Below are 12,967 nucleotides of genomic sequence, written 5' to 3' on the forward strand. Positions count from 1 at the left end.
CTGTGTAGCCCCGTCCACACCACTGAACGGAATGCTGAGCTCTGTATAACCCCGCCCACACCACTGATTGGAATGCTGAGCTCTGTATAACCCCGCCCACACCACTGATCGGAATGCTGAGCTCTGTATAACCCCGCCCACACCACTGATTGGAATGCTGAGCTCTGTATAACCCCACCCACACCACTGATCGGAATGCTGAGCTATGTATAACCCCGCCCACACCACTGATTGGAATGCTGAGCTCTGTATAACCCCGCCCACACCACTGATCGGAATGTTGAGCTCTGTATAACCCCGCCCACACCACTGATCGGAATGCTGAGCTCTGTATAGCGCCGCCACACCACTGATTGGAATGCTTAGCCCTGTATAACCCCGCCCACACCACTGATGGGAATGCTGAGTCCTGTATAACCCCGCCCACACCACTGATTGGAATGCTGAGCCCTGTATAACCACGCCCACACCTCTGATTGGAATGCTGAGCTCTATATAACCCCGCCCACACCACTGATTGGAATGCTAAGCTCTGTATAACCCCGCCCACACCACTGATTGGAATGCTGAGCTGTGTATAACCCCGCCCACACCACTGATTGGAATGCTGAGCTCTGTATAGTGCCGCCACACCACTGATTGGAATGCTGAGCTCTGTATAACCCCGCCCACAAAACTGATTGGAATGCTGAGCTTTGTATAACGCCGCCCACACCACTGATTGGAATGCTGAGCTCTGTATAACCCCACCCACACCACTGACTGACTCCTTTCTGTGTACACTGTGGTGCATAGGCAGAAAGCAGCCAATCAGTGTTGGGGGTGGGGTTAGACAGAGCTTATGAATATGGAGATCTACATGGCAGAAGGTTTACTAGTCCTCTAGTGATAGTCTCCTTCTATCAAAACAACAGCAAGCAGCCCAGTAAGTGACATATCGCTGGAATCAGGGTCTCTGCCCTTACATTATACTGAACTCAGATTAGGTGGACAAAACATGGTGACAGATTCCCTTTAACATGTGGATAAAAATATTAAATCATCCAAACTCTCATAGGAAATGTTCAAAAACAACACAATACATGATTGAAGGCAGATGTGCAACGTTTCATTTACTGATTATTAATATTTTTGCTACTGAAGGTGTGATATTACCAGCATTGCAGTTGGTGTCAATACATAAAAGAATAATTCATTTCTCTTGGTTGTACAATCCGGTCTTAAGGTGGATCTCTAACCAGAATTAGAAAATATAAACGGCATACATTATTAAAAAGATCCTGATGAGGTTGGTATACTTATTTTGAAAATACATGACAGAATTACTGTTTAATCCTAATATTAAATGTAGCAATTTACATGCTTCAGCTGGACTTTTAAACCCTTCGCAATATTCAATGTTCCCTTAGGGAAACTAAAAAAAAAAGTAAAAAATCAAAAAAGAAAAAATATATACAGGCATCTATTTTTTTTTTTTTTACTTTTTTTAATTATAAATTGCCAGAATAGCTGTTTTTCATTTGCCGCACCTTTCTATAAAAATGCAATAAAAAGTGATCAAAACATTGTTTATATCCCAAAATTATATCAATAAAAACTGGAGTACACAACGGGCAAAAAGCAAGTCCTCAAACAACTCCATCAACAGTAAAATTGCAAAAAAATAATAACACCAACCAAGATTATTTTTACTTTTACATATTTCTAATTTTTTTTTAACCACTAAACCTAAAAAAAATAAACAAGTTTGGTGGTAGTAGCCCCCTTACCTCTTTGGCCCCTGTGCAGCTACAGACGTGGCAATAATAGTATGCCCGTAGCCGTAGATTAAACATCCATTCTGACATGGATTTTCAAGTACATCGGCCTCATCAAGTCTAATACACTACAAATTGCATATATTAGTAAATAAGATCTTAGACCTTATGAGGCTAGTGTGCTGACTTTGAAAATCCACATCAGAATGGCTGAGTGTGCCTGATATGAAGATGAGCATAATTCATGTTCTGATCTCATCGAGCTAGAAAATTTTCACAAACGGCCATTTTGCCGTGGGTTTTCAAAGTAACCACACCAGCCTCATCAAGTCTAATAGATCTATTTATAGATGTTTACAATTTACAAAAGATCTGGTGACAGAGCTTTAATGATACGTATTCCTCAAGCCCCCATTTTGTTATAAGGTGTATTACATCACGAAAATTAGGCTTACAGGATACACTGTGTCGTCATACTGACATCCTCCGCTTTGGCTGCACAGAGTATCAGAGAAGGTGATGGTGCTATCGTCCTGTGGTACCGGTGACGAGCGCAGAGGTACCCCATATAGATATGAACTCTCCCCCCCAGGATCACAGTTGACCTGGGTCGTCTCTGGCCTTGGCGTTAGGTTCCTAAAGCCATCAAAATGTGAATATCTATAGCCCTCCATTGTTTCCTGGATCGTATGGGATAAAGATCTTTGGTGATCACGGTCCTTGTGTCTGCGCCAACTTCATCAATTTATTTGTTGATCGTCACAGATGGGAAACCTGTGGGGGAAAAAGAAAAAATTGTAATTTTTCTGGTTAGTTTCCTATATAACATGTATCTGATAGTTCTTGTCATCTCACCATGTAGGAAAAAAACGCAATTCTGTCATTATTTTTTTAATTTACATATATATATTTTTTTTTTATCTCATTCATTGTGGAGTAAAAATGACCTGGTCAATACAGTTATGGCAATACCAAACTTATGGATTTTTTTATATATATTTTAGTGGTCAAAAAAAAAATTCCGAAGTTTCTAATACATTTTTTTATTTGTTTTGGCCTTTTTCTGAAATCTGTAATTTATCTTATTTTTTCGAGGATGGACCTGTATGAGTGTTTTTTTTTATTTTTTGCACGGCGAACTACTGTTTTTACTGATACTATTTTGGGGTATATTTAAGGTTTCTATCAGTTTTTATCAACTTTTTAAGGAGGGGAAGTGTGGCGACCGAAAAATAGCAATTCTAGCAGTTCAAACTTTTTTTCTCTCTACAAAGTGGTATGTACGTGCAGCCAAACGTGGTAATCTGTGTAAAAATACCATTTTTAAAAAATGTGCAGGTGTCTTAAAGGGGTTTTCCAGGCTTGGGGCTCAAGTCTTCGGTCACTCTATGTGACTGCAGACGTGTGACTCTTCACAGTGCACACAGTCAAGATTCTCCAGTGCCGATTTGCATACTTCTGGCAACATTCCAACTAGACGTGTCCAGCCTCGCTCAATTCACTTGTATTGAGTGAGACTGTGCCCATCTTGTCGGCAAGTGACTGTACGTATGCAAAACACATACTTGCAGCGCCTGGTGCCAGATAATCATGACAGCGTGCCCTGTGAGGATTTACAAGTCTGCAGTCACATAGAGGCACTGCAGACTTGTACCCCAAGGCCTGAAAACCCCTTTAATTGGAAGTGCGGCTGTAGGAAGAACATTTTGCTTTATTCTCCCTGCAGCCTCCCATTTACGGTCATCAGCACAGCGTCGGGGTTCTGTAAAGTGAGTGCGCTCTAATCATCCCCACTGGTTTCTGATCATCCTGCTCCGCAGTGCATCTGCTGAGCTGAATGTCAGTCAAGGAGTGGTGGGCATGATTAGAGCTAAGTGTAAGGGCTCATTCACACATCGGTCTGAGATCAGACAGCAATGCACGGACTGCACCTGGGCGTGACAGCTTCATAGAAATATAAGAAGCCGTCAAGCTCGGCGGCGCAGTACAAACGAAGAGAAAAAAAGATAATCAATGCCCAAAGGCAGGGGCCCCTTAGTTAATGGGGGCCCTAGGCAAATGCCTAGTTTGCCTGCCTCTGCGCTCGGGTTGGCCAGTCCGTGCATTGTGGTCTGATTTATACGGACGTCTGAATGCGTCACTTAAAGGGACTCTCCCAGCCCAGAAATGACTGTTCAAACCAAGTACATGTGTGTAATGCATCACGGTGGGGCCAATCATTTATATACACCTTCCCACCTGCTTGATTTCCATCCATCTCCACCTTTCTCTGGCCCTGATACCAGAGCTGTCAATCAAAGAAGAGGAGGAGGAGATAGAGGTAAAACAAGCAGGTGGGAGGGAGTATTTAATGATGCACAGAGCTCCTGTGCTTTGTTTGAACAGTCATTAGTGCTGACAGAGTCCCTTGAGGCTGCGATCATCTGACCTCTTGTGCTATATACAGACGATGTCACAGTATTGCTGTATATAGTAAAAAATCACAATCTCCTTTGAAGCCGGGGTACTGGCAGGTTTTGAAGGAATGACAACAACGGAGGTCTTCAACAGACCCCGTTGCCATTGCATCCCATCGGCAATAAACAATCACGTCACGGGGGCACCGATGGTCACATAAGATGACGCGCCCCCTGCTGGCACGTGTTAAATGTCGCTCTCAGAGTTTGACAGCGGCATTTAACAGGTTAACAATTGCAGGCGGTGCGTTGTTGGCGGCAGGTCCTGGCTGTAGTACACAGCCATCACCTGCCGGGGTCTGCTTGTTTTGCTGAACGTTTTCTATTTTTTACACATTGCAGTTTAACATTTTTCTTACTCTCCATAAGTCAAACATTGCCTTCACATTCCTTTGTGCCAGCAGTACACTGGCAGTAATTCACACACACAGACTGCTGAGCTGTGCGGTCGGCGGTTGACAACAATGAGACGTAACCAGCAGCAGCACAGGCGGCCGCAGCGCAGTAACCGCTTCCGTTGCTAGGCAGCGGCTTGAGGCCTCCTCGACGTCCGCGCTACGTTACGCATTACGCACGAAAGGAAAAAAAAAAAAGACCATTCAGCGATTTGTCACTTTTCGGCTTCCGTACATAGTGGGAAGCGGTTCTATCCCCGCCCCTCTTCGGGTGCAGCGTCACGTGGTTTTTCCAGGAGCCGCCGGTGAGTGAGATCACGTGACGTCACTGGCCTCTTCTCCTGTCTCTGTTTAGCGCATAGAATGGCGCTTATCTCGTTATCTGGTGCAGGAGGCGCTTGTCTGCGGTACCGGCGCATTGTCTGGGGTCACACGTGTGTATATATATATATATATATATATATATATATACATATATATATATATATATATATATATACCGCATGTCAGTGCTAGGCGCGGGATTAACACTGCAGGTGCTGGGATAGGGGGAGGCTGCTGGGCTGACCGGTCTCCTCACCGGTCCATTGTGTTCCTTGGAGTCTGACATCGCTGTGTGCGTTTAGCCAACGGGTATCTCGTCTATGGGGATGGATTTAAAGGGGCCCTTTTGATTTGTTTGCCTGGCGTGATGTCATTGTCACTGCGTGATGTCATTGTCGCTGCGTGATGTCATTGTCGCTGCATCATGTGGCCGTCGCTGCGTGATGTCATTGTCGCTGCATCATGCGGCCGTCGCTGCGTGATGTCATTGTCGCTGCATCATGCGGCCGTCGCTGCGTGATGTCATTGTCACTGCATCATGCGGCCGTCGCTGCGTGATGTCATTGTCACTGCATCATGCGGCCGTCGCTGCGTGATGTCATTGTCACTGCATCATGCGGCCGTCGCTGCGTGATGTCATTGTCACTGCATCATGCGGCCGTCGCTGCGTGATGTCATTATTGCTGCGTGTTGCAGTTGTCGCTGCGTGTTGCAGTTGTCGCTGCGTGTTGCAGTTGTCGCTGCGTGTTGCAGTTGTCGCTGCGTGATGTCACTGTCGCTGCGTAATACAGCCGTCGCTGCGTGATGTCATTGTCACTGCATCATGCGGCCGTCGCTGCGTGATGTCATTGTCACTGCATCATGCGGCCGTCGCTGCGTGATGTCATTGTCACTGCATCATGCGGCCATCGCTGCGTGATGTCATTATTGCTGCGTGTTGCAGTTGTCGCTGCGTGTTGCAGTTGTCGCTGCGTGTTGCAGTTGTCGCTGCGTAATACAGCCGTCGCTGCGTGATGTCATTGTCGCTGCGTCATGCGGCCATCGCTTCGTGTTGCGGCCGTCGCTTTTTCATGTCATTGTCGCTGCGTGATGTCATTGCGTCATGCGGCCGTCGCTGCGTGATGTCATTGTCGCTGCGTGTTGCAGTTGTCGCTGTGTGATGGGGCCATTGCTGCGTGTTGCGGTTGTCGCTGCGCGATGCGGCCTGTCGCTGCTCGATGCGACCTGTCGCGTGATGCGGTCGTTGCTGCGTGATGCCGTTGTTGCGTGATGTCATCATTGCGGTAGGATGTGTCACCAGGCCGGCTAATCAAAAGAAGAACCGCGGATGCCAGGAGGTAGGAGGCGTTTCTGGTCATAGATGGAAAGGATCCTGCGAATCGGTTTGGACCAACTTTAATCAATATCAGATTACTCGGGTCCAGCACATCACCCCCCCACATCCCCTTTAAATCAGCAGTTACCGGCACTGATAACAGGCTGATCGGAGGTGACCCCTTACCGGCATTGACCTGTCACCAATCTGTCCAATGCTGATGACCCGTCCTAACGATTTGTTGTCAATCTTAAAGGCACGAGAAAATTAAATAAATACAGTATGTGTAAATATTTAAGAATAACAAACCAACTGTAGATACATTAATTTAAAGGGGCATTCCCATCTCCATGATCCTATTCCAATATATAGTAGGTATAATAATAATATTAGCAAATACCTCCAATTAGAAATGTAGTATAGTTCTTCTGATTCGCTATATCTATTACCCTGTGTGCAGGGCATTACAGTACCTCCATGATTACGACCACTCATTTAGTGACAGTTAGTTGTTAGTGGTCGTTACCATGGATATCTAAGGTACTGTAATGGGGTAAACCGCAGCAAATCAGAAGAACTATGTTACATTTCTAATTGGAGGTATTTTGCTAAATATTATTATTATTATTATTATTATTGCATCTACTACATATGGGGATGAGATCATGGAGATGGGACAAATATATGGACAAAATGGCCACCTCCACCAGTAAGTGATACGTTGCTGGAATCAGGATCTCTTTCCCTACATTATGCTTGCCTCAGATGAGAGCAACAACCTGGTGACAGATTCTCTTTGATTCTCTATGGGAGGCTGCTGAGTTCAGGTCAGGAAAAGCCCGCGTCCAATCTATGAATCACGGGCTGAATAAGACTGTGAAATTATGAGCCACTTTTCCCCCCTTCCCCAGTTCCTGAACTCCTCATCCACTCGGGGGAAAAAAAATCCTGCTCAAATCTATCTTTGTCAAGAAATTATGGATTTCCAGATCACTGCAGGATCAGATTACAGTTCCTCTTATTCTCTATAAAGAGGGAGGAGTGCAGAGCACTCAGACTTGGGAGAAACAAGGCAGATTGTGCTGCAGCTTTAGGAAATGTATTTTACTTCCACGCTGGATTCACAGTCACACTGCTCAGTACTGCTGTATAATGTCCTCCAGGCTGCTGCTGCTTCTGTCATCTACGGAGAAGGGAGAGCAGGAACCTCTTTCCTTGAGTGCAGTATATAGAATGTTTTATAATATCTAGTCTTTTCCCACAAGCTCAGAGAGAACTGAAAATTTGAAATGTAGCCTGCAAAGGTAAAAAAAAAGCAAAATAAGAAATGGTAAAATGGCCAGAAATGTGTTATTTCTCATGTCCACACCACGTATGCTATAAACCATAGTTCCCCAGATGCTTTACAAGAAATAATTTAATTTTCTCCCAGCAGCCGTACCTTTGGTAAGGTGGCTGGCCGGCATCGTAACGCTATTTACTTGCAAATTGACCCTCTATCTACAGGTAAATAACGTTATCCAAGGGGACAGGTTCTTTTTAGATCTAAAACACACTCCAAAACCCCCCAAGATGTTTCGCCGCTTTTATGGCTTCCTCAGAGGTGGGGACAATGGTATGGCTGTACTGTAAAAAAGTATATGTACTCCAAAGTGAAAAATTCAACCAGTCTTGTGAAAAGTAAATCTTTACGCATCTGTGTTTCACTGTCTGAATGCTTGACCACAAGAAACAGGTTGGCAGCGGGTCTCCTGACCCAAACTTAACAGTTGAGGTCTCTACTAACGCTCCATTTACTAATGCTTGGACTTGGTAATCTCGGTCAGTCTTAAAGATATTGAATCGAGTGACGGGGCACATGCTTGACTTCCGCTCCAATCAAATGAAGGACTCGCGTTCTCATAAACCTGGGTGTGTTACTGTTAAGAAATTACCTCAGTGCTCTGTACCTAAACCCCCTGATAAAGCGTGGGCGAAACAAATGTCACTCTGTCTGTACAGTTGTGTTGAATGGATTATTTTAAAGACTCCTAGGAGATAAATTTAGGTTTATACTCTCCTGTAAAGGATTTTACCATGATGACAACTTATCAAGTCCAGTTGCTCTGCGAAACGTATGGATTTGTGAAGCCTGCCCATAGGACATTTCCATCAGTCTCACAGCCTTTTGCGGATACTCGGGACCCCTCTCTCATGATTGATTGGGGTTCCAGTAGTGGGACGCCCTATTGGTCACGCACTTGTCACCGATCGTCCGGATAAATGATAAGTTGTACTCTTGGTACATAATTCATCACCGTTGTACCCTTGTGTTTCCTATTTCTAGAAATGTCCGAGTGTTCAGCGCTGGAAAGTCTCATAGAGATGGGATTCCCCCCGAGCAGAGCGTAAGATATATATCCTTTTTTTTTTCACCTCTGTGGTACAGTATGAGAAAAAGAAAAGTCCTCCTGAAAAAGCGTCACCGGTTGTGTGTGATATTGCTGCTCAACTCTATTCACTCCGCAGTACCAGACACGGCCCATTATCTGATAGAGCCAGTAAATGCAAGCTATTTTGCAATTTGCTGCTTATTAACATTTTCAGTCGTTTTTGAGATATTAACACTTTTATTTTTGTTTACAGCTCGTTGCCTTGGAGAACGAGCACCTCTGCATGACAGCGGAACAAGCACAGAGCTTACGGGCTCTTTTCTATTCGGCTTGTAAGCACTGTTTTGACGCTAGGATGGTTAGAGAGCGCCATTTATTTCCAAATTTCAGGCAGCTTTACCTCATTGCTTTAAAGCTAGACAGCAGCAGCAGTGGTCGGTCTCCTAGGCAACGAGGAGAAAAACAATAGAAATGTGTTAATATCTCAAGAACGGCTGCAAATTTTAACTTGCAGTAAATGGCAAAATTGCTAGTTTATGCAAGCACTATCCAAAAATAACCATCTATGAAGATGGGAAGAACCCTTGAAGGTAAAGGGGACACTGTAGTTGAGCAAAAAGATTTTCAGGATCCTGGTCCAATGTCTATGTTACTAACCCTGGCTGCCAGACCCGGGCAGTCAGACATCTTTGTGATTACTAGACCCCGTGACATCGCAGTAGGCCAAGCCAAGAGGTACCCTAGATGTCTGCATTCAAGTATCGGGCGAGAACGTTTGCACCACAATGGGTCGGCAGCCATGGATATCGACGTAGACGTCGGACCAGGGTCCTGAGAATATTTTACTAGGGGGGACGCCCATTCTCACAATGGGTAGGGTTATTACACCATCGGCCACTTTTTATTCCCGATTACTTTGCGAAACTTTGAGAAGGCGAAACATATCTGGTATCACTAAGGCCCATAGAAATGCATGGAGTCCTATGTAGTAGGGTCACAGTCAAATGATCAACCCTGGAGAAAAAGAAGGTCCATGGTTTTGGTGTTCAGGGGGTCCAGTTAGTGGGATCCTCATTCTAACACCATTGGAATCACGGTTCTTTAATGGCTAAGGATGAGGACCACCGGGGTGTTGGTTATTTGATCCCACTCAATTCTGTTAAATGGCTTAAAGGGGTATCTTTTCAGAAAATCCCAGTCCAAGGAGACAAACCATTCTTTGCTCACCCTTACCAGGTCCAGCACTTATTCTCCGCTGTTGTCACTTTTTGGCTGCTGCCCTGCGTGGACAGCACGGCAGCCAATCGGTGAGCTCGTGTAAATGGAACACCCCCACTCTGAGCTCACTGATTGGTTGCAGACAATAACAAACACTGGGAGCAGCGGCGGAGGCTCAGCTCTGGACCCGGGGAGGTTGAATAAAGCACAGTGTATAACAAACACTGGATTTTCTGAAAGGGGACTGCCCCTAGGTGCTAACTGCATAGGGCGTGTGTGCCCCACGATCACGACGGATAATTTGGTGAGTCCATTTGGGCCAAGGGCGTAACTATAGTGGGTGCAGTAGTTACAGGTGCACCCAGGCCCTGGAGCTTGTGGTGGGGTAGAGGGTCAACATGTCTTAATAAAACTTTGTGCCATCTCTTCCTGGAATAGGGAAAAAGCCGTGGCTGCCACTGGAAATCAAGGAATAGAGTCGGCCATGGACTGGTAAGGAGCGTTGTGCATAGACCAGGAATGGGATCTAACGGGTGACATTCTCCTTGTGGAGAGTGACAAGCCAGGTCTGGCATGCCAGAGTGAGGAGACTTATGCCATGCATGCTCCTCTGTGAAATTAAATATCCAAATTGCCTCATCAGGGAGGAAGAGGACTTGAACTCTAGTGCTACCTCTTGTGCCACCTAGAGTTCAAGTCCTCTTCCTCCCTGAATAGGCAATTTGAGTAGTGTAGGAATGTCTCACTGCTTGCTGGAGTCTCATTGTGGCTGTTCCAGGCTGATGGAACACGAAGATGATCCCGACATCGATGAGCCCACTGTGCTGGACACCAAAGAGGTTGCAGGCGGGCAGGAGCCACAAGAAATGGACACAGGTTCACCGGAAATGGATGCAAGTTCAGGTCAGAAATTCTAACCTATAATTACGTTTTATCATTGTCCTGTGTACACAGGGCCCCTGTGGCTCCTTGCAGCCGGGCTATAGGCCTCCATGTTGTATGCATGTATGTGTGCGTGTATATATATATATTATTATAATTTTTTTTTTTTTTTTTCCCGGTCGGTGCCACAAAATCTCCAATGTCATTTAATCTAATTGGTGTTGACACTTTTGTTTCCTATAAAGAAAGAGCATCTTTAACCGAGGAGGAGAAGGAGCGGCAGACAAGAAGGTAAATCTCATGAAAGCTCCAGGGTCTATAGGGTTAGCAGACAGGGGGCTCATATATGACACCCAGTGCGGATGGGAAAAGAGATGCCCAGAAGCATCTGCCATTAAGCATAAAGCTAAAATATTATCTGTTATGAGTAACCTCACTAGGGGTTAGGTTTTTCCTGCAATTAGATTCTCCATAGTTTTCTCCCCCTGCGTTGCCATTGATAGTGGATATGATTACTCCTTTCCCGACGTTTGATGTACGTGTTCATCACACGACCTTCTTGGGTGCATAGAGCGGACTCAAGAGCTGGGCCTGCTCCTCACACAGTAGCTGCCAGCTGTATTATACTGTCGGCACCTGCCTTTGACAGCAGCGACAAGAACTAACTCAAATTGCTGCTGTCAATCTCCGATCTCAAAGACTTACCATTTCTGGTGGCCAATGCCATAATGTGATCGGAGCGGGGTGCCCATGGGTAGGAGACCCATAATTTTCGCTAAAATACCCACGGCGCCCTCTGCTGTCCTTTTAACTTTTTTTCAGAGTGTCCATGTAATGTGCTAGTGATAGGAAGCCGCTGATTCTTATTGCCAGCCTGTACAATAGTAGGAATCACTCTGTAGTTCTTCTGTACAAACTTTCAGGAGGTGGCACTGGGCATGTATGACCGCTGATACTAGACATGCCCTTTAAAGGGGTATTCCCATCCCCCAAGATCCTATCCCAATTTGTAGTAGGTGCAATAATAATATTAACAAATACCTCCAATTAGAAATGTAGTAAAGTTCTTCTGATTATCCCATGTGCAGGGCATTGCAGTCGCTTAGGTATTCATGGTTACGACCACTCGTAGTGACAGTTAGTTAGTTGCTAGTGGTCGTAACCATGGATACATAAGCTCCTGCGATGCCCTGCATATGGGATAATCAGAAGAACTATACTACATTTCTAATTGGAGGTATTTGCTAATATTATTATTATTACACCTACTACATGTTGGGATAAGATCTTGGAGATGGGAATACCCCTTTAATTGTCAGTGAGCTAATGACAGACTATAGTGGAAATGGAAAGACTTCATATCAAAAATATTGGGATCGTATCCGCAACTGAATGCTGGAAGTGATTCTCTACCGATATTTGTCCACAGGATGATGGAGCTGATAGCACAAAAGCAACAAGAGCGAGGAGAGCGAGAAAAACGGGAGAGAATCGAGCAGGAGAAACAGAGGCGGAAGCAAGGACAGGAGTTATCTGTAATCCGACAGAAGATGCAAGAGCAAGAAATGCAGAAAGCAGCGGAAGACAGGAGGAAGGAGAAGCAGGAGGAGAGGATGGCAAGGTGAAGCCACCGCTGGCAAAAATGCCGATGTGAATTTTAGGGAATAGGTTGTCCGGTTTGATATCACCCCTAGTCCAGAGCCGCAGGACGGTTGGTGACAGCTCCGACTTTACTTGACTCCCCTATTACAGTCACATATCAGAGAGGCGGCCGCACATGCATATGTCCCTCTCTCTACAGTCTCTATGGTCATTTTCAGGACCTCGGAAACATATACTTCCTAAGGCTTTGTTCACACTGAGGCTTTTTTTTTTGTAGAGGATCTGCGTCAAAATCCTTTAAAAAATAAAAAATCCTATTCATGAAAAGTTTTTTGAACTTTTTCAAAATCTTTTAAAAGAAAACTAAAAAATAAAACACCTGGTGGAAAAAAATAAGAAAAGTGCTTGTCACTTCTCTGAAATAGATCCTGATGGAATCCGTTCCAACCAAAAGCTGCAAAGAGCCGCTTCATTAAAAAAAAAAATCTTCCCGAAAGCTAAAGAAACTCTACAGGAAAGTTAAAAACTCCCCGAAAAAGGAGCATTTCGAAAATGGGTTTCTTCTTGAGAAACCTGTCGTTTTTTAACCTCCTCAAAAAAAAAACCCTGTAAAGTAGACTAACGCTTCAAAAGAGAAAGCCATACT

The 12,967-nt window shown here is 44.9% G+C and overlaps 1 protein-coding gene across 1 annotated transcript in view; it reads left to right on the forward strand.

Moving 5' to 3' along the window:
* The first annotated feature begins 4,761 nt into the window (after nucleotides 1-4,761).
* The window catches only part of LOC141213732 (UBX domain-containing protein 1-like), an 18,804-nt gene continuing 10,598 nt past the window's right edge, over nucleotides 4,762-12,967 (forward strand). The window contains exons 1-6 of the mRNA XM_073665320.1: nucleotides 4,762-4,913; nucleotides 8,574-8,634; nucleotides 10,276-10,329; nucleotides 10,616-10,740; nucleotides 10,965-11,010; nucleotides 12,149-12,340. Coding sequence (XP_073521421.1) covers nucleotides 8,576-8,634; nucleotides 10,276-10,329; nucleotides 10,616-10,740; nucleotides 10,965-11,010; nucleotides 12,149-12,340 — 476 coding nt within the window. The 5' untranslated portion in view covers nucleotides 4,762-4,913; nucleotides 8,574-8,575. The remainder of the gene's footprint in view (nucleotides 4,914-8,573; nucleotides 8,635-10,275; nucleotides 10,330-10,615; nucleotides 10,741-10,964; nucleotides 11,011-12,148; nucleotides 12,341-12,967) is intronic.

The sequence above is a fragment of the Phyllobates terribilis genome, unplaced genomic scaffold (genome assembly GCF_046119375.1).
Source record: "Phyllobates terribilis strain yellow unplaced genomic scaffold, ASM4611937v1 Scaffold_211__1_contigs__length_3443825, whole genome shotgun sequence".
NCBI lineage: Eukaryota > Metazoa > Chordata > Amphibia > Anura > Dendrobatidae > Phyllobates > Phyllobates terribilis.